This window comes from Silurus aristotelis (assembly GCF_946808225.1).
Source record: "Silurus aristotelis genome assembly, chromosome: 3".
Taxonomy (NCBI): Eukaryota; Metazoa; Chordata; class Actinopteri; order Siluriformes; family Siluridae; genus Silurus; species Silurus aristotelis.
In genome coordinates this window covers 13204779-13231843 of record NC_139576.1, presented here as the reverse complement: position 1 = coordinate 13231843, position 27065 = coordinate 13204779, and the positions used below count along the sequence as shown (strand labels likewise).

The 27065-nt window shown below is 39.7% G+C and overlaps 1 protein-coding gene across 5 annotated transcripts in view; it reads right to left on the bottom strand.

The window, feature by feature from the left end:
* Nucleotides 1-26810, bottom strand: part of man1a2 (mannosidase, alpha, class 1A, member 2) — a 74305-nt gene extending 47495 nt beyond the window's left edge. Inside the window, exons 1-4 of one of the 5 annotated variants that reach the window (XM_083537009.1) lie at nucleotides 26684-26802; nucleotides 23248-24113; nucleotides 22118-22589; nucleotides 2912-3170 (exon numbers count right to left, since the gene is read on the bottom strand). In XM_083537009.1, the coding sequence (XP_083393135.1) occupies nucleotides 2912-3170; nucleotides 22118-22428 (570 nt within the window). In that variant the 5' untranslated portion in view covers nucleotides 22429-22589; nucleotides 23248-24113; nucleotides 26684-26802. Of the gene's footprint in view, nucleotides 1-2911; nucleotides 3171-22117; nucleotides 22590-22834; nucleotides 23155-23247; nucleotides 24145-26683 lie in introns of those variants that run through there. The other 4 variants (XM_083537013.1, XM_083537010.1, XM_083537011.1 and 1 more) reach the window with 4 other exon arrangements.
* Between the last annotated feature and the right edge of the window lie 255 nt (nucleotides 26811-27065).

Sequence of the window (27065 nt, the reverse complement as noted above, 5' to 3'; positions counted from 1 at the left end):
CAGACACAGGAAGGAACAAAGTCGGACAGAGAGGTGGAGCAGGGTCGAAAGCAGAGAGGAGAATGATTGTGTGCACACAAACACAAAGCCCTGGCACATGCGACGAAAGCCTCATTTATGTTCTCGCTCTGTTCCTAGCGCTTGCTACAAACTGATCCACACAGGTGAAATGAAGCCAAATCTCATGCTTAATCTGTTTAAACACAGACGCGAATGAGGTGTTCGTTTGAGGCAACAGCTCGGGGAGAGGGGCATTGTGGGAGCATCTTGTTCGCGGTCACGCTGTTCAAGGTTAGTACAGCACTAATTAAAGCACAGCTTGAGGGCAAAATGCTTTCACCTCACATAGTTGAGCATTGTTATGATTTAAAACACAAAGTGGAAGAAGAATCTAAGGAACATAAATCGAGCATTTTTTTTTATTTGATGCTTTTGCAGTATTCTTGAGCAAGCGTGAAAGTTGTTAAGCACAGCACGAACATTTCCAGAGAAACAGAATAATCGAGGCTTTCAACAGCTATGTAAGCAAAGTGGTTCTGAGGTGGCTGGAGGTGGAGGCAAGTGGATCTCAGAAATGGTTAATAATAGCAGATGAAAAACAGAACACCCATGCCATGGGTTTCCAGAATTAAGCAGGTATAAGGGAATATAAAAATGCTATCGAATATTTTTACTCACAATTGATCAAATTAGTTTCTCCAAAATATTGTGTAGATTATGAATTAACAGCTACCAATACATAGTGGCAACAATAACAACATACCGTCACTAACTGCTGAACCGCACACTTTTTCAGTCATATCTTGTTCATTATCCTGACTAGTCATGTGCGGTTTTGTCTCTCATCACTTGAGCACTTTATATTTTTATCACAGACAGTTTGCTTGCCACTTGTGTACTAATGTGAACAATTATCGTGCAATAAACATCAATGCCTGTACTGACAGGAAATATTTTGCCTTTTGTCTCTATTGTGTTATCCGTGTGTGTGTACCGACATGCAAAATATCTGTATTGTCTACTGTCTATTGTGCTGTCCATTTGTTACCAGTCTTGCCAACTGACTGTTATATGTTCATCTGCACATTGGAGCCTCTGGAATAACGCAATTTTGTTCTGCTTTGCACCCTGCTGCCTGCCTGATTGACAATGAAGCTCACTTTGACTTGACTTTGACTGATATGTTTGCTCTGTCTTGTGCCTCAGACAGTAGAACCACAGTTACATTTTGAGGATTTTCTTTTTGTCAATGAGGCCACTTTAAAAAAGGAAATATGATTAATTAAAGGTGCCGTTTCTATTGCTCGTGTCTAAACCCACCTCGATAACGCCTTCAGATATCCTTTAATGTGCCCTTTCATTTGTGCATGATTGTAAAATTATTTGCCACATGTAACATGGATTCAGGATTAATGTTCCCTGTTTGTCTCTTTTTCATGAATTAACAAAGCAAATTACCTGTGTTTTGTCTGTATGTGTGCACGTTGTTCACGTCATATTGGGCGTGATTTCATAGTGCATCGTAATAATATATCAATAAAGTCTGGGGGGAAACATTTATAGAAAATTATTTTACTTCTTTCATGTCAAAGTGTCATTTGTAAAGCCTTCAGGTCTGAAACCGTCCAGAAGGCGATAAAAAAAAAAACACACACAATGGTTAAAAATAAGAAAAAGAAACGTCAAAGTCCAGAAATGTTGTGGCACGACCGGAAATATGCAGTTTATGCTCAAAGGCCTATAAATGTCACTGAGCTGAAGAGGAGTGAGCCAAAATTCCTGCTGCTAAGGGCAGTGAAAACAGCTACTGAAGAGAAAAAGGCAATCAATTATTCACACGGGGATATTCAAGAGGGTTGAATATCTTTTTCATAATAAATACATAAAAAGTGTATCGCACTGTTTTTATTTCTTTAGGGTCCCTTTTATGCATCGTTTGGTTTTGGTTTAAACTGTCACTTGTGCACAAATTTAGAAATATAGCACTGTACAGGTGATTTAAACACCTGATGGTGACTAAATGAAACAGCATGTAAGATCTGTGAAATCGATCAATGCAGATGCATACTATTAAATTCTAAGTTCAGTTTTCTTATATACGTGGTCCTTTAACTCACTGTGCATTTTATGCATCTGTTTTCATGCATCATTTTCCACATTTCACCTGTTTTTTATCCCTTCGATATCATGACATGCTGATGTCCATGACACACAAACAATGAAGAGAGTTAAGGTCCCCTTGCGAGCAGCAGATGGCCCTGCTGTGAGGCATCCACTGTAACAGGGCGAGATGGACCATGCCCTACAGGACGCTTCTGTTTATTTGTGTGCGTGTGTATTTGTGTTTGTGCATCCACACATGTGAGACCCTGAGTGGTCCTCATCCCATGGTGAATGGCAGATGTCCCTTCTGTGACCTAGACAAAACTGAAGGGGGAGAAAAATTATAATCTGATCAGCATTCCCTCCTCCTACACCTGTATTCGTCATAGGAGCAGTGTTATGCTGCTTAGACAGATGGCTATTCAGTAGCCTCTCACCCCATGTCTTTATAACTCCAGTTTCTTTATGACTCTGCTGATATCCAGGCCATAATGAGGACAGTTTCAAAAGCCTGCTGTCCACTTCAGGGTTTACAAGCTGACTAAAATACTTCCTGACAAGAAATTGTTAAATTTGGTGCAAAAAGACATACGATTAGAACAATTACCAAGACATCACCGTACCTCACTTGGGCATCTAAACATTTACTCAAAGCTGCATCTTATTTAGTGAACTAAAATCTCTCATATAATAACTGTACATTATAGAATCTAGTGCTCCCAGTACCTGGTTCACACATACAAGCAATTATTCTGCACATTAGTATGAAGAGATTTGCACATATCACAAAACACACGCTCACTCATACCTCTCTGATCTTGTCCCGTTTCTCTTTAACGTCAGGGTCTCCAGGGTCTCCATCATTAATGCCCACCAGTTTGGGCATGGGCACTGGGGGCAGAGGCTTTGGCCCGTCCTTCTTTTTCAGGTCCTTTGCCACCTTAGTCTTTTCTGTCTGGATCTCTGCCTTCAGTTCATCTTTGGACTTGCGAAGTTTCTCCTTGGCCTCCTGCAGCGCACGTTCGTGATCTGCCCGGATTTTACTGCGGAGACTCTCCTCCTCTTCCCTGCAAGGGCACAATCACAGCGGGGCACAGAGATTAATAAAAGATGGGATCGTTTACACTCGCTTACTTAAAATGAGATGTTATCGCTAAATGTATTCTGCAACAAGATGTTGACAGGGGTTTAATCGCCTCATTCTGCCTTGGCTTACTAAAACGACTCCAAAACAATGCCATCCCTTTTAGTCTGAAATAAACTTGGGCCAAAATATTTTGGACAAATCCCACGTGTACATGCAGACAAGGTGTCTCGCTGTAAAAAAAGTAGAGGTGCCACTCAAGTAAATCAAATGAGGATATATAAATAGAAGACAAAAAAAAAAAGAAGAAGATAGGAGCAGTGTCTAAAGAAAAGAGGTCTGGTGCATACAAAGGCACAGACATGGATAAGCTGACATGCTTATTTTATGCATTAACACAAGTTAGTAACACCAGACTGGTAAAAGAATGAGAATGCGTACAAAAGTGAGCTATGGCTAATACATGGTTAGTGAACTCTAGCTGCCAGTAAAGCTAATTCACAAATCACTGGTGTGACTGCTGTTTCGACTGACAAGAAACCACACCTGCCTCCACCTGTTTAAAGCAGGGGATCATTGACTTCAAATATCAGAACAACAAGGCAGGAAAATACAAAAAAATCCTACAAAAGGAAACATGAGCTCAGGAACATGATGGAAACATGATGGAGAAGGTCACATAGTGCAGGATCTGACCACTTACAATAAAAAGAGGATGCTGGTGTTTTACCAACTCTGAACACCCTTCACTCAGCAGGTAGATGGTTACTTCAACCTAAGCTGGTATTTAAATCAAGCTCAAAAAGCATCATTTAATATTTCAAAACATCCAAACACTGGCAAAGTGTGACAAAGCACACTGTAGGAGTGTCAAACAGAAGCATAATGCACTGATCAAACATCTCTAATTATTCCCATTAACACCAAATCCACGATCATCTAGATGCCATCTGCCACTGCACTACTCTGCTAGTTCAGATGCTCCGATGGAGCGACTGGGGTCAGTTAATAATAAAAAAAAAAAAAGCATGATTTGCAACTCATAAAGAGCCGCTGATTTTCAGACTTGCACTCTCGCTGCAGCCAGTGAAGCATCGTAATACGATAAGTCCTGGACTGATGTTTTCTTCTACAGAAACGTCCCATCCACTGATTCCATGGGCAATTTTTAATCAGTTAACAGGCAAAAATTGCAGTTTTCCCACCGCACCTTTACAAGCCTATATTGAAAATCGAAATCATTGGTGAGCAGCGCACTTGGGTAACTAGTAAAACAGAGAAGCAAGAAAAGAAAATTGCAGCAGACTGCTGAATATCCTGATGATAACTGATTCATATTATCCGGCTTAAAATATGCACTTTTTAATTGCTATGCCCTCTAGTGTAAGTCAATTTCAAATGAACAAATATGCAAATTGTAAGATATCAGTAAGTCCTCGGCTTGGAGCAAGTCGGTTTAACACTTACTTTTAGAACAAATTAAATGCAATGAAAACCGAAAGCAGTTTCCGTAGCGTCAAACCTCTAATCACACCTTCCTTATACATGTTGTTAATTTGTATCCCTAAATGTAGGACCTGAGCGATGAGATCAAGTGGTTTGACCATAAACAGCAGCCATCCATGCATTTAGATTGCAGTAGATGTTTTCAGACTCTAATGGTTCCAGCAAAACACGTGATTAAAGCTAAACACTAAAGTAAACACTAATAACTACCAGCATTACACTGGAGTATCTGAGCTTAATGTGTATTCTAACAGGACATGGTAATCTATTCCACTACAATTCTGCGTTAACTGGCACTATTAAACTCCCTTTATTTTAAAAGGTAAAAGGTGCTTTTTACTCGTCACATGCACATTAAAACAGAGTGAAATTCTCTTTGCATATCCTAGAGATGTTAGGAAGCTGGGGTCAGATCCCGGGGACAGCCATTAAGAGCGTTGCAAAGTTCCAGGAATATTAAAAACCGGAAACATTCCATTGGAATAAAAAGGAATTAACAGAAATGACAGGGAATAAACTGGGAATTAGGTTAGGAAACTTAAATGTAGTTTAAAAAAAATAAAAATAATAATAATAATAATAATAATAATAATAATCTTGCAGCATAATTACCAGATTTAACCAGATTTAATGCAATTTCTACTCTGCACTTTTCATTAATCACATGCAAACAGCACACTTACGGCAGAGCTGTGCATTCCTTCATAACACAACACAGATCATTTCTTAAATCATGCACACAAAGTAATGGCGAGTCTTCATGCAAACTACATACATTTTACATAAATTAATGTTTAAAACTTCCTTGTGCTGTGTGTAAGCTATTGTGCAAAAAAAAATACAAATCCATACTAACAATTAAATCAAAGTCAAAATGTAATTTGTGAAATCTGTATTTGTTTTCATTCATGTCAACTAATGACCAAACAAACAAAAATTTTTATTTGTATATGGTATGGTTTATATACATTTATCCAAATTTCTAATTATCTCCCATAAATTCTGGTAAATTCCCAGTAAGTTTTCACCTTTTGCTATTTAAAAAAAAAACCCCAGATGAAGCTCCCATAGGAAATTTCCAGAAATATACCGCCCCTTTGCAACCCCAGCCATGATACCGTGCCCCAGGATCACAGAGGGATAAGCTGTTGCTCAGGGGTTCAACAGTGGTAGCTTGGCAGGGCAGGGGCTTGAACTCTCGACCTTCTGATCAGTAAACCAGAGCCTTAAACATTGAACCACCGCAAGTGCACAAGTCTTGCATATTTCCGCCACTGCTGTTCTTAGTCCTGCAGGTCCAACTCTAGCATTACAGCTTCATGTCAAAACACACAATTAACAACCCATTGACACCCTTCTGAGCCAACTTGTATAAGCCATGTGCACACTGTGTGATTTTGGTCACTGTTTGGTTGTCTAAAACGAATTTAGAAAATCCTAAAAAATTCGTTTTGACATACGTTTGACATGTTCACCGACAGAAGATTAATGGCCGTTGCGAGAATATTCTCTCTCAGATTGAAATCCTGGCAGTGGCGGACGATTTCCCACACATTCCTGGTCTCAGACGGCCGTCAAACCAAGACCGCAATAGGAACGTCAAACCTGATGACGCAATTAGCGTGACATCATCAAAACCACCTCAGGGAAAATGTCGAAACGAAGCATATGGACAGTAGAGCAAATTATTGAAAAGTTACAAAGAAAAAAGTAGTTTTTGTTTTAGTAGTAGATGTTTTTATTATTAAGGCATGTCATGAACAAAATTAACTCTACAGATGCAAGCTACCGTTAGCGACAGAACGCGGGTCTGAACGCATCATGGATTGATGTAAACCCTTTTCTTGAGTGTCAGATTTTGACTGTCTTACAATCTGACATTATGAGAACCTACAGTGCAACATGAGGACCATGTTTGTACAGTCCGACAAGCAACAATCGCAAAGCACTACAAAAATCGTACAGAGTGCGTCCGGTATTAACAGACGCACACCTGAAGCAATGAAATAGAGGCTGTCTTTATGTTAATGTAAAACAACCACATATAAAAAAGCACCACACAGCAGTTTCGGAGTATTCAGCATGATGGAAGGAGAGCACATGATTTACCTTAGATGCCGTTTTATAGGCTGTCAAACGAGATCAGAGGCGTGCGTGCGTGTGTTAGGAGGCCGTGTTCGGTGTGCAGCAGCGTCTTTTAAATTCCCCGAATCCTTTTTGTCTTAGCCGGTTCCATTACTCAAGACTATCATTTCACTTAAATCAAGTTTCGTTTTCTGCCTTTCACAGTGAGAAACGAGCGAGCCGGAGGTATCCATTTTTACTTTCAGGCAGAGTCCAGGATTTTGAGACTATTAGTGAACACTGTAGTGGTGGTGGTGGTGGGGGTGTTTGTAAGAAGTGTTTGAAGATTACCAGTGATTCTCTGAAAGGGGACAGGCTTCAAACAGACAACCGAGACACTGAAATATGTGAGCTTTTGGAAACGTTCTACTCGGGGTACAACAAAATATCAGCTGGATTCAATAAGGATTTGAATGCTAACTGACAGAAAGCAGAAGGAGTGCTGACAACATGAATTTATTTAATCCTGTAAAACAGACTCTACCATCAATCACTGTACCTGCATTAATAGTATTTCCAATGAAAAATGATTAAAAAATACGACAACAGGGAAAAATACATCTTATATTATAAATTACAATCTCCAAATGTTTTTGCACAAAGCGTAGTTGTTGAATAGATCCTTTACGTAGACACCCTTAAAAAACAAACAACAACAACAAAATCACAATAAGCTGATCCCATTTCTCTTCACGGCAGCTGGTAAGCAATAAAATTATGTGCATGCAGTGATTAATCAAAGAAATATATTCATAAAACAATTTTTATCATCATGAGTAATGACCCAATAAGATATACACACAGAGTTTCTGTTGGCTCTTTTATCTACATAGAAATTTTATTATAAATTAACAACCAATAGATAGTAGTGCTAGAATGGAAAAAATGTTAAAACCCTGAATCACACCCCAAATTCTAATCTAATGCTGCTATATGCAGATGTTCTACTGAGTGACCTTTGCTCTTTTCATAGCCAATTCACAGGAACTAAGTGCTCCCTGTTCCTCTCATTAACAGGATCATTTAAAAATAAATAAAAAAAAAACAGAAAATCCCATCACTCACTTTGTGTCTTGTCTTGTTTGCTCTCTACTTATAGCGTCTGCTATAGAAATTACATGCCACGACGCATTTTATGTTTTGAAAGGCAAATATCAGAGATAAGACAGGGTGATGGATAGTTTAGTCTCGGATAGAAACTGGATGATTTATCTTGCCAAGAAGATAATAAAAATCTAGGGTTCATTTATTTGAATGTAAATGTTTGTAAACTATTATCTAAAAATATCCCACACGTACAGAAAGGAAACATCTTCCCTTTCAGTAAGACAAATTAGGCGGTTGCTCAGCTACAACAGTTTTACAATGATGCCCTCGAACGATTTACTTGCTTGTAATATGATTCTTCCTGCTCAGCCACAAGAAAATGTCTACATGGTCTACCATGGTGGTATTCAGCATCAGTCTGATGCCAAGCTCATTTACTCACCCAATCATTAAAAAAATGCTAAGAATATTCAACATCTTACAATTAATAGCGACACAGCAACGCAAGCGAAAAACTGTGCTCTGCTCAGATATCAAGAAAAGGAACTACAGCAACAAGGAGCAACAAAGAACCGGCTAAAAACCCCTCAGTGCATGTGGACGTCTGACCCAAGCATGCAAAGAAGTGTCAAAGAACTGATCATTTGCATGAGCATAGGGATTTATGGGTTCTACACATGGTCCATGAGTCACTGTTCAATTGTGTAAATGTAATATAAATGTGTACTGTTCATTTATATTTATTCATCATTATTTATTCATATCCATCATATCTAATAGCCTCATCAACCTGTACATTTGTTCATATTTTACATTGCTACCAATGCACTTCTGGTTACATGCTTACTGTATTTCTTTGCCCATGTACATGTTCGTGATTGGTATGCAGGCGGTTCATTTTAGTTTCATTACAGACAAGTACTGAAAAACATGTTCTCATACTCATACGTGTTCCGAAATAAAGTTATTAGAGCGGCCCTTGTTTCCAGAGCTATTTAAAGGACAAATTAATGGTTTTACAGCATATATTACAAGTCGAATTCCTTTCTTTGTAAATAAAAATCTCTTCTGACCAACTTTGGAAAGAAAGCAGGGCAATAATCCGGGTCAACCTCTTAAATTTCCATTATATGGACCATATAAAGGCTTTTTCTTTTCCTCTTCTCTCGCACATATTCCCATGGTGGTGGTTGCTATCTCTCTTAGACAGCGCGCTGTGCAGCTGTTTGTTCCTGACTAAATCACTCTGAACTAGAGGGCGCTCGGGGAAAAAAGCCTTGTGGTATCAAATGATAAAGAAGCCTTTTAAGCAAACAGCACCACACTTAAAGGCTTTCTACTGATCTTCCACGTCATCTCTCGTTTTAGTCCACGTCAGCCTATTTCCAGTTTCATCTTTGCATAGTGAATAGTAACTACATGAGAGACTGCTATTATTTACATTCATTAATAACTGCTCGGCTCTCCGCAATTCGGCATCCAGTAAGCCTGTTGTTCTGTAGAATTACTGTGTAATTCATTCAGACTTATGCATTTATCCCATTCATTTGAAAACAAGTGAGCTTCAGACTGCGGTTACCTATCCACTTAATGTTTCCAAAAGCTCAACACTGCATTATATCAGTAGTTTAGAGTGACAAGAGTGTTCAACAAGTATACACTTTCAGGAATCACAGTACAAACAAACAGAACAAGGTTCCACCTTCAGGCTTTATCTTTATGCGTCTAAGGTCCCGACACCTGTCTCTTCTTTTTCTGAAAGGTTTTCGAGAGCTATGGTAATTATAAATCACCGGGATTAGTGCCTACCTAGGGTCAAACCCTCTGGTCTCTCAGCATTTACACAAAGCCAAATCTCGAAACCTGACAGAGTTAATCAAGACATAATTTCTACAAACCCAAGAACGTCTTTGATAGACGGAGATTCTGAATTCTCATCCAGGAAAAAGCACTTGGTAACAAGGAGTGCATCATGAAATTCTAGGTCATATCCTGCTTCATGAGGGTAATCTGATTTGGGGCATTCACTTTTGCTTTTCCAGGCAGGTGGTGCATTAAGTAGCTCAACCACAAGAAACTTGCGCATGCATGCAAAGTAAAGACTATGTGACAACCTTGAGGTTAGACAAAAGCAAAAAAAATTTACATTGAATTTGTTTAGCTTTTTCTTTAATAGCAATAGCAAAAAAACAACAACAACGACGGCAAAAAAAAAAAAAAAAAAAAATGTATTTCTTAAACAACAGATCTTACATGGCTAACCCGAGTTGAGTGCTAATACAGCACATGTATAAAGGTGTGGTCTACCACAAAAATTTGTGAAATGTATGTACGGATTTACTCTCCAATTTAAATATGGAAACGGCTTTATGCGTCTTGAGAGGGTACTTTGACATTCTTTTTGTAATCTGGCCATAGTAAACTATCTGAGCGGCCATGATGGAGAAGCTGTAGTCTCTTGTGGTACTGACCGTGTTCTGGATTTGTGATGTTTTGCAGGGATAAATAAAGATAAAGCATCATTTATTTTTCCCAATTATCTTTGGAACCAGGGAGGGTGACTGGCATATTGTATTTCCTGTTAACTGCCTGTTAACATCTATAATAAGCAGTTAAATCTTGAAGGGTGAGTACAACTTAATGTATATCATTAAGAGATCAATAAAGTTTTAATACGTGCTCTGTGTCTTCATCTGATGAAAGTTTTTAGACAGGAAGGAGTTCGATGCAGTCCACAAACCGGGTTGTAACAGCTGTTGTTCGCTATTGTGTGTTACCATTGATGACAGCTTGCACATCATTGAGGTTGATGATGTGGAGCAAGGCCAATAAAACCTCAGACGACATTAAGCGCTTGCAAAGCTCCAGGAAAATTACATCTGTCAAAAAGTATTTGTCAGCAGTTCTGCATAAATAAAAAGCATCATTTCAAGCCACATGCTTAAGAATGGCCAGTGGTGGCTTAGCAGTTAAAGCTCAGAGTTGCTGACCAGAAGATGACCCAGCTGATCCCCAGCACCACCAAGCTGCCACTGTTGGGCCCTTGAACAAGGCCCTTAACCCTGTCTGCTCCAGGGGTGCCATATCATGGCCCAGCTTCCTAACAAGCTGAGATAAGCAAAGAAAATAAATTCACTGTGCTGTTTGTTTAGAGTGTGTGGCCATATTTATAAGAATTTCTGCTTCATTAAAACAAAAAATCTCCCGAGCTGTACTTATCGAACACTTTAAACAAACACAAAACACAGAATCCCATCCACAAGACACACAAACACACACCTTTCTATAACTCTACAATAAAACCAACAAACTTCAAGTCAAAATCCATTTCTGCACCATTTCCACACATTAATATCAGCCTTTTCCATTCTTTGGTGGATGTGCACAGTGTTCTTCATGTTTTACAGAAATAAAAACTGACCTCTGTTCCAAAACAGTCATTATGATACACTTTGGCTTCGGTTTTGGCAGAGAGAGAGATCCACATCTTGGCTGACTTTGTCTCTCTGAATGACTGACGCTTAGACAAGCCTACACAAGCTATTGTACTGGAAAAACCTACTTGGTGCACCTGCAACACAAATTACACTCCACTTCTTATTTACATTAGTTTTTTGCTTTATAGCTGATAATATTCATCTTAGTGTGAAAGTTTCATTAAACTGTGAAATTCGCACTAAAATTGCTCACTTTTTCAATTGGCTTAAACACAGGGGCAATAATGCGTTTTATAGACAAGCCATACATATACCTATTTTTTTTTAAAAAGGAAGACTAATATATATGGAAGGACTCTCCATCATTAGCTCTTTGTAACCAGTGGTGGACAGCAACAAAGTATTTTTACTTCATTACTGTACTTATTTGTACACATTTTTCAAATGTCTATACTTCATTACATTTTGGGAAATCACAAAATGTGATAAACACTGAGGGAATAAAAAGTGAGAAAATTATTATTACTGTAATTTCCAGGCTATTAAGCGCACCCATATATAAGCAGCACCCACTGAATTTGACAAAGATTTTTATTTTGAACATATACAGTGAGGAAAATAAGTATTTGAACACCCTGCTATTTTGCAAGTTCTCCCACTTAGAAATCATGGAGGGGTCTGAAATTGTCATCGTAGGTGCATGTCCACTGTGAGAGACATAATCTAAAAAAAAAAATCCAGAAATCACAATATATGATTTGTAAACTATTTGTTTGTATGATACAGCTGCAAATAAGTATTTGAACACCTGAGAAAGTCAATGTTAATATTTGGTACAGTAGCATTTGTTTGAGGTCAAACGTTTCCTGTAGTTTTTCACCAGGTTTGCACACACTGCAGGAGGGATTTTGGCCCACTTCTCCACACAGATCTTCTCTAGATCAGTTAGGTTTCTGGCCTGTCGCTGAGAAACACGGAGTTTGAGCTCCCTCCAAAGATTCTCTATTGGGTTTAGGTCTGGAGACTGGCTAGGCCACGCCAGAACCTTGATATGCTTCTTACAGAGCCACTCCTTGGTTATCCTGGCTGTGTGCTTCGGGTCATTGTCATGTTGGAAGACCCAGCCTCGACCCATCTTAAATGCTCTAACTGAGGGAAGGAGGTTGTTCCCCAAAATCTCGCAATACATGGCCCCGGTCATCCTCTTCTTAATACAGTGCAGTTGCCCTGTCCCATGTGCAGAAAAACACCCCCAAAGCATGATGCTACCACCCCCATGCTTCACAGTAGGGATGGTGTTCTTGGGATGGTACTCATCATTCTTCTTCCTCCAAACACGTTTAGTGAAATTATGACCCAAAAGTTCTATTTTGGTCGCATCTGACCACATGACTTTCTCCCATGACTCCTCTGGATCATCCAAATGGTCATTGGCAAACTTAAGACGTGCCTGGACATATGGTGGTTTAAGCAGGGGAACCTTCCGTGCCATGCATGATTTCAAACCATGACGTCTTAGTGTATTACCAACAGTAATCTTGAAAACGGTGATCCCAGCTCTTTTCAGGTCATTGACCAGCTCCTACCGTGTAGTTCTGGGTTGATTTCTCACCTTCCTTAGGATCATTGAGACCCCACGAGGTGAGATCTTGCATGGAGCCCCAGTCCGAGGGAGATTGACAGTCATGTTTAGCTTCTTCCATTTTCTAATGATTGCTCCAACAGTGGACTTTTTTTCACCAAGCTGCTTGCCAATTTCCCCGTAGCCCTTTCCAGCCTTGTGGAGGTGTACAATTTTGTCTCTAGTGTCTTTGGACAGCTCTTTGGTCTTGGCCATGTTAGTAGTTGGATTCTTACTGATTGTATGGGGTGGACAGGTGTTTTTATGCAGCTAACGACCTCAAACAGGTGCATTTAATTTAGGATAATAAATGTAGTGAAGGTGGACATTTTAAAGGCAGACTAACAGGTCTTTGAGGGTCAGAATTCTAGCTGATAGACAGGTGTTCAAATACTTATTTGCAGCTGTATCATACAAATAAATAGTTTAAAAATCATATATTGTGATTTCTGGATTTTTTTTTTTAGATTATGTCTCTCACAGTGGACATGCACCCACGATGACAATTTCAGACCCCTCCATGATTTCTAAGTGGGAGAACTTGCAAAATAGCAGTGTGTTCAAATACTTATTTTCCTCACTGTATAAGCCGCACCTGTATATAAGCCTACATTAAAACTAATGAACTTTACACAGGTCTGTTACGGAAGACAATGACTATAACACTGCTTGTATCTAAACAGTAGCCTACCAAGAAAGTCATTGTTCACTGTCTTCCTCCTTCCTTTTACAACTATTTCTCTTGAGAGTTTATCTTTTGGCATCGTCGTGCGTTGAAAAATCACCATCGGTGAAGTTTTTCTCCAGATGCCGTGCAGCTCAGAACAAAAGTGAAGTGCGTTTTTTCATGCCCGGTTGTTTTCAGCGTGACGAATGATTCGCATTTCCTGTATACAGTCCGAGTGAGCGGCAGGTCAAACGTCAGAGGAACATCATCCATATTTATGATGTGGTGCGGCCCGATTCAGTGGGAGCGCATCTGATTTAATATAAAGAATTTCATTGGTTCACCCGAACCCGTTCGGCAATTTCATTGGTCTGATGTTATGGGGCTCAGTTCTTTGGCATGAAGTTTGTGAAACCGGGAAAACCCCACGAAAAATCCATAAATAAGCCGCTTCATTGTTTAAGCCGCAGTGTTCAAAACGTGGGGAAAAAGTAGCGGCTTATAGTCCGGGAAATTATTATTTTTAAAGATTAGCACTCTTGATATCCAAGTATATTTAAAAGAGAGTACTTTTGTACTTTTACTCATATCCAAATGGAAACCATTACTTTTTACTCAAGTGATATTTATGATATGCTTCACCGTTTTTTTTTACACTGGATGCCCTTCCTTACGCAACCCTGCCCATTTATCCAGGCTTGGGACTGGCACTAAGAGTGACTGGGGTTGGTTCCCTGACCTGGGATCTAACCCGGGACGCAGCGGTGAGAGTGCCGCATCCTAACCACTAGACCACCAACATTAAATATAGCTATAAATTAATAAAATATTTGACATACAACTACTTGCAAAAAATCAGACGGTAAATAATCTGTGTACAATGATACTTAGAAATCCAGCAAGCTCATACCGCTTTCTAGTGTAGACATAAATATATAAAACCATGCTCAAAAACAGCACAGACCCTTAAAGTTTATAGCAATTAACAGCTCTACAGCTAAAGTGCTGAATTCCCTCAAGCTAAAACCTGTTCAGTTTCTCAGAGGGTGTTATGATGTTATATGCGATCAAAATGTGCTTTTCTTCAATTTTATCAGAGTACCCGATTTCAATCAACACCGTTCCCGATTTATGTTAACATCTTGGTCCTTCTTTGTGGTTTTATTACTTACTAGGAATAATCTGCCACCTTGCGCATCTCTCTGCCAGCTGTTTGTTAACTAGCTGTATCCCATTTCATAACTTTAATGTGGTAGTAACAGCAAAATGGAGCGGCCTGGAGCAGAGTGGTGCAATAAAGCTTAATAACACGCTCCTCCCTATGATCGAATTGCAAATGCTCACATCACTCGCCGAAGGAGCGAGTGCAAATCACATCGTTTATTATAACCTGATAATCAAGAGAAACATATAAAGCACAACACGCATTTATCACCAGTCAGAATAATTGAATCATGAATCTGCGTTGAGTTTGGAACACGGTGCACCTGTCCAACACTGAGGAACTGCAATAACGCTGGATTAGTGCTGTAATTTGACGTTTCTCATCAGCTTCACTTTCAGAATACTGCATTACAGAACTTGAGAACACTTTAAATCTACACTATATGGACAAAAGTTTGTGGACACCTAACTGCAAGATTAATGCTTTTTAAACCTCCTATTTTATTATCCCCAATAATAACCTACATTCCTCTGGGAAGATGTTCCACGAATTTTGGTGTGTGCTTGTGGAGGTTTGTGCTCATTCCGTCATAAGGACTTTAGTCAAATCAGGTACTGCTGTAGGGTGAGGAGGGCTGGGGTGCAGTCAACATTCCAGTTCATCCAAAGTGGCTGAAATGTCCAAGCACACTGGAAAACAGCTACAATAAAATCACCATTAAACTGAACATTAATCACAAGCAATTTGCATTCATTAAAAACACCAACTATCCTTAAAAAAAAATCCACCCAAAATGAAAAGTTCTTGCTTTTCACGATTTGGTCATAAGTAGAGTAGGCTATATGTACAGTACTGTGAAATTATGCCGAAAGATGGTACGCACTGCCGTACGCCGTGGCTAGCGATTGTGGTCGTAAGTTGCATAGGTCGTAAGTCGACGACTACCTGTATCTCTCATAATTTTGTCCTTAAATCAAGTAGAAAAACATGTTAGCATTGCTAGTTTTCTATATATCCAGTAAGCTTAAATTTGTTGTTTGGTTTTAGATAAACAATGATCAAAATATGTTTATGCCTGCTACTTCTGTCAGCGGTGCACAACAACTCGGAAGTCTTGACAAATGCCATTAAACAAAACACTCCTTCTGGCTTCAACACTCTGAACATGTTCTTCCATATACAACAGTTAGTTCTGCTACACTAATCTGATTGGTCAAACTGCGTTCCATGTTCCAAACTGCGTTCTATCTGTCCTATCTGTCCCAAGAACATACTCCCTGAAGCATTTTGGTACAACGATATACATTTTAGCCAATGTTAAAGAAAGCTCTTCGTTTAAAATTTATTTTCTTAGAGTACCCACAAATTTGCCCATGAAGGAACACCAATTTTCCTGGAAGCACCCAAAACAGGAATGGACAAATCAATATAAGCCAACAAGTGAATAATGTGGGCATAGTTTCATCAGGATCCATTTCTGCTAGCTGAGCAAAATCATACATGTGTATGGCCATATTGTGTCCGAAAGGTCAGAAACTCTATCAATTTCTTGTTCATAGAGCTAAAAGCGGTTATAGTGGATTCTTGGCATGGCTGTGATTATACACGGGTTCTTGCCTGCACCAGATCACAGCTGTGTTCATATTCAGTTTAACCACACTCTTGCTTGTGTAAAATGACTTAATTGTGTATGCCCAGACCTCCACAGCTGATGTCTGCAATTGTCATCACCTATATTTGTCTCAGGCACCAGTTGTGAAATGAACTCCCTCTCTCTATGAATTGCATTCACTACCAAGATCTCCTTTTACTTAGATTTTTGGGTCACACAAAAATATAACAAGAAAACAAACAAAGCGATGACATTTCGGCTCCAAATATGCTTACTGTACACCAGCCAAGAGATGCAATGTTCAGAAGTACAGAGGCTGCAATTTCGGAACATTTCCTCCCCTTTGCATCATAGTGGCTTATCTCTAGGGACCTTCTAGACGAGACATTCCTACTAACTAGCAGGGACCATTTAGTGGAGGAATGTGAGGGACGATTTAGCGATGCTACAGGCTCACAATCTACTCTATGCTCAGTAGATTTAAGCATGGCTCAAATTAGCTTCAGGAAGCACCTTCATCTCTAATATATTTTTTAAAATCAATTAGTGAGACATCAAAGCAATCAAGATGACCGAGATACACGGCGCATCTGCCACACGGTGACATATGCTCACTGCCATAAACATCCTCCTGATCACTTGTTACAGTACATAAAATTAAACTTGTCATTCCCATAAAAAAATCTTTTTCTGCAGGACGCGATTACAAACAATTCACAAAGGAACTATTAGTTACATAAGCTGGCTTGTGTACCTTTCGCATTTACTGTAAACATCTTAAAGTATTTAAAGAATTGCTAAATATTCATTGCAGCACCTATAAATTACAAATGTCTTAGAGAAACACTAATAAACATAAGGAACTTTGATTCCAAGTGTGCAAAGAGAAAATGATACCAAATGCGATCCTTTTCATGTGCAGAACATAGTTAAAGTTCAGGAACGTCTTAAGTGGCGAACCAAAATTTGTTTAGTCTCCACCTCGCATTTTAATGCATTTTTATGATTATTATTAAACTTAAAACCATACACAACAATGCCAGGGATATTAAAAATAAAGAAACCAGAGTTAGCGGCTATACTAGCTGTGGCAACTCCCTCCATACCGGAAATAAGATTTGTTTTCCGCATGCATGAAAATGCTAAGGAATCCATAGCGCTAGCGGCTAATGTTAGCGCTATTGATTCTATTGTTTTATGCCCAGCTTCAAGAATTTCTCTTAAACGAAGATCCTGACAATTCCGCATATCGCAGGATTGAATGAATGATGGATTTAAGGAATGAAGACATTTGTTAAAGTATGTTCAAATAAGTAGAACAGTTAAGTAAATCACAGCTTTAGAAAATTACTTAATAAATTAGTAACATAGTACATTTTTCCATTTATTTAATTTCATTCAATTAATTTCATTTGTGCCAATTTAATTGATTACTTAATTCTCAATTTAATTAATATAATAAAAAGTGTATTGCATTAATTAGATTTATTTTCTTTTTATAATATATTTTATTTAAGCAGGCATTTTCTTTAAATTTGTTAAAAAAATTTAAACTGTAATAATATTTAATAATAATAAAGTGCGTTTAAATAAAAATAACAAGCAATTATGTGTTTTGCATTTCTTCCCCCTAAGTGTATCAAAATTTACCCGTGTCTCATAAACCGAGGTACCTACCAAACCATTCATTTTGTGTACGTTACACCGCTAAAATATATTACAAAATAAACGTGGAAGGAAGTGGTAGCTTAACGGTTAAGGCTTTGGGTTACTGAAAGACTGAGGATTCAAGCCCCAGCATTGCCATGATGTCAATGTTGTGAGCTTGATTAAGCAAGGCCCTTTCTGGTTCAGGGGTGTTGTATCATATCTGACCCTGCACTCTGACCCCAGCTTCCTAACAAGTTGGGATATACAGAGAAAAAAAAATGCGTTATGCCTATGCTTTAATATATATGTGAACAGTAAAAGATCTTAAATGTTAAGGTTGTCTGTTTCTGACCAGAATTATGCTTCCTGGTGTCTATTTTTTAATCACATAAACTGTAAAGTAAGTGCAAAGTGAAGGTTGTAGCGAGGTTCAAAGCTTTGATGCCCTCATGTCCAAAAATAAATAAATGAAAAATAGGCTGTGATTGTTTGAAAAGTGAGCTGAATATCAGCCTTTGAATTGCAAATTCAAACAAACCCAGCTGCTTCAGTCAGTGATAAGAGAAAATACAGCACCTGAATGCTAACGCAAGCTTTCTCAATCACAAGGCAGCAGGCAGGTACGTGTCCTTGACGGGATGGTGGTGAATCTGTAGGCTCTTTACCAAATATTTCAGTTCTAACAATTAACTGTATGAATGTGATTCTGCAATAAGAAATATTTCACATAATCGTAGGTAAAGTAATGCAACACAAACATGACAGCCACCATCATCAACATTATTATTATTGGGTTAGCAAAATCCAGTTCTTTTTTTAATAAAAGTATTTAACCTTAAAACCATCTATAATGTCCTAATACACAGTGGGCTTCTGTTACAATTTTTGATGTAATCGTCCAGATGTCTGGTTTGTGGAGAGTATGGGAGTGCACAGTAATAATATCAGCTGTGCAGTGAGGACTCGCAAAAAACCTAATTAGATAGAGGAGTGTCCCCGTTTTAAGTGATTCTGCAGAAACGTACAACAATAAAATGAAATAAAGCTTGGTGGGTTCTGCAGTACAATATAGCAGTGAGCATTGCTGGATTTTGTGCTGTGTAATATTGTGTATAGAAAATCAAATTGATGCATCGCACAAGCTTTGCACATTATAGTTCATCCGCTGTTGAACACTATTTATTCTTTTCTTTTTGTTAGTTAGTTTTATAAATAATACATTAATTAATATGAATTGTTACAATAATAATAATAATCAGGCAATATTTTAACTTGGAGAAATAGTGCCGTTAAGTGTGATAGAGCATGGACTAGCCGAGCATAGCCTGGCACAGACCATGGCAGAAACCACGGCACAGACCGAAGTGAGTGATATCAGACAATGTGCTTGTGTCTGCCTTCAGACCTCAGGGCAGGATGAGCGAATCTCTCTGTGGGTCATGAGTGAAAGCAGATGACCAGGCAGCAGAATACATTATTCATGATCAGCGACTCCACTACGGTAAACTCACCAAAGCGGGAAAACACACAGTGGTGTGGCTGTGAGCAAACATTCAGACAGCTTCCTACTGGTCTAGCACAACTGCAAGCATTACTGCAGAATCTATTATAAAGCATTATTTTCAATTCATCTGATACCACATGATGTTGAACGTACCATATACTGACAAAGCACTGATACCTTCGACTCTATCAGCCATATGTTGTTTTGGAAATCTAAAAAAAAAATACAAATCCGTCACCACAAAGTTAGAGGCAGACAACTGTAAAGGATGTCTTTGGATGTAGTACCATTAAATGATCCTAAACCTGTTCCAGCATGGCAGTGCTCCTGTGCACAAAGCAAGCTGTATGAAGAAATGGTTAAACATGAGTTGGAGTGGGAGATCCTGAGTGGCCTGGTAGAGAAAACCTTTGAAATGAATTGGATCACTGGCTGTACATCAGGGATCCTCACCCTACATCACTACCTGACTTTAATAAGACCCTTGTGGCTGAATAAGCACAACTCGCCACACAACAATCTAGAGCAGGATCTTCACAGAAATGGAGACTAAATGTGGAACGGGAGGTTCACAAAAACACTAATCTTATGGTCAGGTATGCACAAAAGAGGTTAAAGTCCACCTTGTGTGAGTAAAACCAGTGTAGAGGGTCTCTATGGCAATGTCAAGAGGTGACATCAAAAGAAACAAAGCATTACTCATCATCATCCTCATCATCATCATAAACACAAATACACTTGTTTTATTTCACAGCGCTGTTAATCAGACAGATATTGTTGGAAAAGGTTTCCCTTAAACACCTAAACAAACTAATCATAAATGGTAAGGTCTTTTAGTTTTCCTGGACATAAAGCAGCATGACATCAGTGGAAAAGTCCAGTTCAGCTCTTCAGTCTATCAGTACAATCCTGGTTTCTACTCATGAAGTGTTTTTAGCTCTATTTCTATCTTACTAACTATAACTACTATCTAATTGACTTTGTCTTTGCATATAGAGACACAGAATCAAGGTATACATGCACGAACATATTCGCACGCACAAACAAAGCTTTAAGAAAGTGCAACTTCTGCAGTGTATTTATAGCTCATTTAGAAACCTTGTATATGGAACAGAAGTACTATTATCGATTTTGCGACGCTACCTACACCAGTGTGTCCAGATTGTAGCAGCTGGCAAAAAAGCCTTTCAGTATGAGGCTGGCAGCACCACTGTGCTTTACTCAATGAGAATAAAAGCCCTCACTCTCATTTAGATCTGTTATCCATCCTGTGCTTTGATGCATGCACTTGCAATATGCTTTACAATATATTAAATACCATGGTACACCTTTGATGTGTACAAAGCCTGCATTATTCTGGCAATGAGTTCTGTCAGGTTTGGTTTCTATGGATTCTATATACAGTTCAAACAGCATTGTAATGATGTTCTGGATTTCTTTAACGATTATTATTTTTCACACTGTACTAGCTAATCCACCCCAAAATATCCTATAACAGATTGTGTGAAAATGTGCGTTATTTTCTTTCTTTATCTTGATTGTCATCTAGGAAAATGATGCAGTCCTGCTGACGTAAGCAATCAGCATGATTCAGGCTCGGGCAGAAAACAGGGACACGCAAAAACAAAGAAATCAAGGCCATGGTAGAATCATGGCAAAGCTTTAAAAAGGTAATGAGGAGAAATTCGCAGCTGTTTGTGGCTGAACGAAAGAGGAAAAACAGGAAGCTTTGTGCTTTGCGTAATAAGGACACTGGAGGCTGTAATTCAGCCTCCTTTTCTTTCCACATCCCTTTACACAAACAGATCCAAGCCTTATAACGCCCAGCATGAGACAACTGGGACGATATGTTCGAGAGATTCTCTGTGCTGACACAATTCGGCAAGCCTGACTACTTTTAAATCCCACGTTTCGTCGTTACCACTACAGTATATAAAGCTGTCACATGAATTTTGCATAGTCCTACTGGTGCTTTTCGTTAAGTGTCATCGCAGCAGTTACACTTCTTTTAAATGTATAAAAAAAAGAAAGAATGACATTGTCTTTGGTCACAGTGGCACCAAATCAGCTGCTGGTGAGTCACATGTCACATTTTGCCGCCCAAGGCTCCTGGTAGGTGCGATTTTTTTCTGCGGGAGCAAAATTGTACAGGGTAAAATCTACTTTAGTTATATTAGTCTTGACAATCAGACTGTAAAGTGTGCCGTCGTAAAACTTTTTACGAATCAGGTTATAGGTCTAGTCTATAAGCCAGTTTGTTTTATTATAACGGGTATGGTAAAACCAATACCTTCTAAATATAAATATATATTTGAAATGACAAAGAGGAAAAAATCAGCACACAGGAAACAAGTGGAAAGTTCAGTCTTCCCACGACAACTTGGTTTCATCCACTAGTTAGTGATGCAAGTCCTAGAAAGAGGTGCACCTGTATAAATACATTTCCCTGTTCCTTTGTATCTAAAACTGAACCTGAATCAATGAAGTTAAAAAAAAAGAATTACCCTTACAAATTCACACTATTCTGCCCAATCACACACAAGCAGCCCCAGATACAAAACATACACTTTGGTGAGCAAATTTATTTTAAACCTCACCTGTGTCTATGCTCATCGTGCACTCCTTGTCCGTGTATGACCTGACCGCTGCTGTGCCGTCCTTCCTTCCCAGGCTCGATGTGTGGTATCAAAACATCCTCTAACCCCAAGTCAAAGCGCTTGTGCTTGGAACTGTCTGGAAGAAAGAAGAACGCCCCAAAGCACAGCGTAATAAAGGCACTGAGGATGAGGAGGAGGATAAACTTCTCCGAGAGCCTCAAGGTTGCTCTGTGGTGGGGAAATGACGAAGCACCTGGGGACAGAGTGGGTATCCTGCGCCCGGAGAGCGGCAAAAGAGCTTGCGTGGTCATGTTCAAATAGCACAACAGGGAATATGGAGGGACAAATGTCACAGCTCTCTCATGCAGACCACTTCTATTATCTCATTGCAGCCAACATGCCTCCAAATGCTATGTGTACATCCTGGGTATGAAGATGACCGTGTCCATCAGTGAACTTTCACCATTTTGGTCTGAGAAAAAAAAGAAAGAAGGAAAATTGATGTGAACCCATGATAAATGTAATAGTCTTGGGAGGCTGAACAGCCAGTTTCAGTTTCCATGGCAATTTCAGGTTCGTTTAAATGGGCACGGTTTATCTACAATACATGTACAATGTATAATAAATGTTTCTCTTAAAAAACATGCAAAAAAAAACATTAAGCATGGAAATTACAGGCTAAATTCAACTACGTAGAGAAAATACAATCCGAGTTACCTGACAGCCGCTATTCAATCACACCGCTACATGACATGCTAACCAACGGAACCGATAGCAAGCTAACGTTATTAGCTTTCAAAAAAAAAAAAAATTCGCTTAGTCTTTAACCACTTCATTCGAGTATAAATTAGGACATGAAGCGATTATAACCACTTACTACTTTACACATTACATCACAAGAGTGACATGATATTATAATACAATTTATTCCCCAATAAAAGGTTTGACTAGCATTCAGGAGCCCTTGGAAGGAAGCTGTGTGAACGCGCGCGCAAGCGCGCACCCGCCCGCCTGTTGTAGGCGTCACACAAGCTGGTGTCCCAAGCAGGCGCGCGCGTGCGCGCGGTCACACCTGACCGTCCAGGTACACACAAACCGTTATAAAAAAAAAAATTAAAAAAACAACACACCAAAATAAACACGTGCTGCCAATGTACTGTGAGGAATCCCGAATTCTCGTTTCCATCCACGATCCGCGTCCGCCATCCAAAGGAAAAAGGGGGGAAAAGGAAAAAAAAACGTTTCCCGATTGCTTTGGCTAGCTAGATTAGCTTGTTCATAACGCGTACCGAGTAAGTGAGCCGGTTATAGCGGGCGCGTGCTTTAATCCTCACCACCCGTGTTTTCTTGAAAGCGAAAAGACATTCAGGGATTTTTTTTTTCTCCTCAGATACGTCGAGCTCATTCAGTGACACCGGGGCCACACTGGCAGAATACGACTGTCGATGTGGGTCTGACCTGCACGCAAACGTTACAAGCGTTTGCGATATTGAAGCCCCCTCGGCGACGTGACCGTGGACCGAAGGAAGAGTTCGCTCGCACGCACGCTCGCACGCGTGAGCGTATCCCAGGCCCGCCGCGCGCGCCCTACGATGCCGTGGCAGTACCGAGACTGAACGTACGTCACTACGCCGTGCTCGGAAAGCACAAAAACCTCATACAAAACATCGAACCCGAACACATGAAATAAAGACGAGCTCCTCTGAAACCCTGCTCCTCTCTCTGTCCAGGCTAAACGTGCAGCAGGATCATCCGTCTCTGCCTGCAGCCCACACCGTCTCCGCCTCACAGACCCGCCGCCGCAATGTTTTCATAAAGAATAAACTATTCACAATCTCTGCATCCTCAGAGAACATTTCAGATGCTCTAAACCTCCCGTGTCATCCTGCAGCCTTGCGCACCGCCACCCGCTAATGTCCATGATGTTCCTGCAACAGCTAGCAGGCTCCTGACTCCGCCCCATGCCCTCCACCAGCATCCCATCAGAGAGCGCCGCCTGGTAAAACCCAGGGACGGTCACACAATTACCAACCACGAGGAAAACGAAATAACTTTTCCCGTCTCACTTCTTCTTTCGGCTGCTCCCATTAGGGGTCGCCACAGCGGATCATCCGTCTCCATACCACCCTGTCCTCTACATCTGCCTCTTTCACACCAACTACCTGCATGTCTTCTTTCACCACATCCATGAACCTCCTCCTTGGCGTTCCTCTTTTCCTCCTACCTGGTGGCTCCATCCTCAGCATTCTTCTACCAATATAATTCATGTCCCTCCTCTGCACATGTCCAAACCATCTCAATCTTGCCTCCCTCACCTTGTCACCAAAACATCCTACATGCGCTGTCCCTCTAATAAACTCATTTCTAATCTTGTCCATCCTCGTCACTCCCAACGAAAACCTTAACATCTTCAGCTCTCCTACCTCCAGCTCCATCTCCTGTCTTTTACTCAATGCCACTGTCTCTAATCCATACAACATCGCAGGTCTCACCACAGTCTATAAATGTTCCCTTTCATTCTTGCAGATACCCTACTATCACAAATCACTCCTGTCACTCTTCTCCACCCACTCCACCTTGCCTGCACTCTTTTCTTTACTTCTCTAACACACTCTCCATTACTTTGCACTGTTGACCCCAGATACCTGAACTCCTCCACCTTTGCCAGCTCTTCTCCCTGCAACCGCACCCCTCCACTGCCCTCCCTCTCATTCACACACATGTACTCTGTCTTACTCCTACTGACTTTCATTCCCCTTCCCTCCAACGCATATCTCCACCTCTCCAGGCTCTTCTCAACCTGCTCCCTACTCTCACCACAAATCACAATATCATCCGCAAACATCATAGTCCAGGGAGACTCCTGTCTGACCTCGTCCGTCAACCTTTCCATCACCACTGCAAACAGGAAAGGGCTCAGAGCCGATCCTTGATGCAGTCCAACCTTCACCAGTCTATCGTACCTACTGCACACTTCACTGCCGTCACACTGTCCTCATACATGTCCTGCACCACCCTCACATACTTCTCTGACACACCTGACTTCATCATAAAATACCATTTTCCAGTCTCACTGGTTACAGCAATTACTCCACTAACCCTTACAGCCTGCCATTCAGTTTGTTCAAGAGCAAAATGGAACCAGTATATAGGTTTTTAACCTCGAATCTATACATGTGCAATTTCTAGTTTGTCATGTTAAAATATATGATTGACACAAATGATCGAACTCAATATTCCAAACTTTTGGTGTTCTTTTTATTTAAGATTGTGTATCTGAAAGTATGGTTGCCACAACCATATATAACTATAGATCATATAACTATGAGAAATGTTTAGGTTGTTTACACTTTCTCTTGAATTTTTGTGTGTCCCAAACCTCGAAACAGTCAGATCTGTCTTTTTAAATGTGCATTGGATGTACTTTTTATAATAAATGACAAACCTGAAACACATTGTACAAGGCGACCTGTCAAAGAAATAAGCTTCCAGTCTGCTGAGGTGTCCACTGATTTACCTCACTTTTTGAGGGTAGAGAATTCATTTCTTTATTTGTTTTAGCAGACTGTAGCTGCATCATTACGTGCACATTGCCACCGTGTGAATAGGCTATAAGGAAGCAGCTGTAGGAAAATAAATAAATATAATACAAAGGACAAACTAACTGGGTTGAAAGAAAATGTATGTAAAACATGAAAATATAAATGGGAAAAAAATCATTGTTAGATATTAGTAACAATATTGTATATAGTTTTAATAATAAGTATGAATGTCTTGGGGTTTAGCTCACCAGTATCTGAAGGATTGAAGACTTCTTCATTGATTTGGACCAGGGGTCGCCAACATTTTTGACACTGAGAGCTACTTCTTGGGTACCGATTCATGTGAAAGGCTACCAGTTTGATACACACTTTTGAAATAACAAATTTGCTCAATTTACCTTTTATTATGTTATTATTAATGATTAATGATATTCATCATCTTCCCGTGGGCTCACCACCTGCAGGAGGGACCGTAAGGGACGGTGCTGTGAGGATTGGGCAGCAGTCGAAGGCGGGGGCCTGCTTAGACTGCTGCCCCCGCGACCCGAATTACGGATAAGCGGGAGAAAATGAATGAATGAATGAATGATATTCATCATGTTAATGATTTCTCACAATAATTAACAATGATTTAACAAGGTAGGAAACAGATTAATATCAATATGTAAAACTTTATTTCTATAAATCTCTGCAAGTATTTACATTTTCAAATGATCACTTCTACAACATTTTCACAAGCCACTAATAATTTTGCACTACGTTGCATCATGTTTGTACAGATTATTAATTACGTAACATACAAAAATCAACTTGGAGACCAGCTAGCTCTAATCTAACATATTTTAAAGGTTTTGTTTTTTATATTGTAATTTTCAAATTCAAACCAATGCAAGTTTGGTGACTCCTGATTTAAAATGTAAAAGCGATCTGAAGTTGGTCCAGCAGGCATGTCATAGCTAGTCTTCAATCTTAGTCACACTAAAATCAAGATATGTTATTGATCTCAAAATAAATGCTGACTTACACATTATTCATTCATATTCTGTAGCTGGTCATGGTTAAGGTGGATCCAGAGCCCATCAATGAACTAGGGTTAGGGTACGCAGGCTGCATATCATGCTAATGTACTGTTGACTTTGGTGAACACCTGTAGCTTAAGATAAGCCAGTTCTTTATTTTTAAACAAACCCCACCAGCTGGATTCCATTCAGATGGGTCATTCACAGCAGGCGTCATAGCTAGCTCTAACTCATAGAGAGCAGTCATCTTTGTTGACTGCTCTTTACCAGAATGGTCTTAGTTGGTGCATTATAAGCCTACTTATATCTGCAGTGCTCTGTTTAAAATAATGGATAAGTTGGATGACCCAGAATCAACCAGCTGGTAGATAGCAGTGAGGTGGGCCA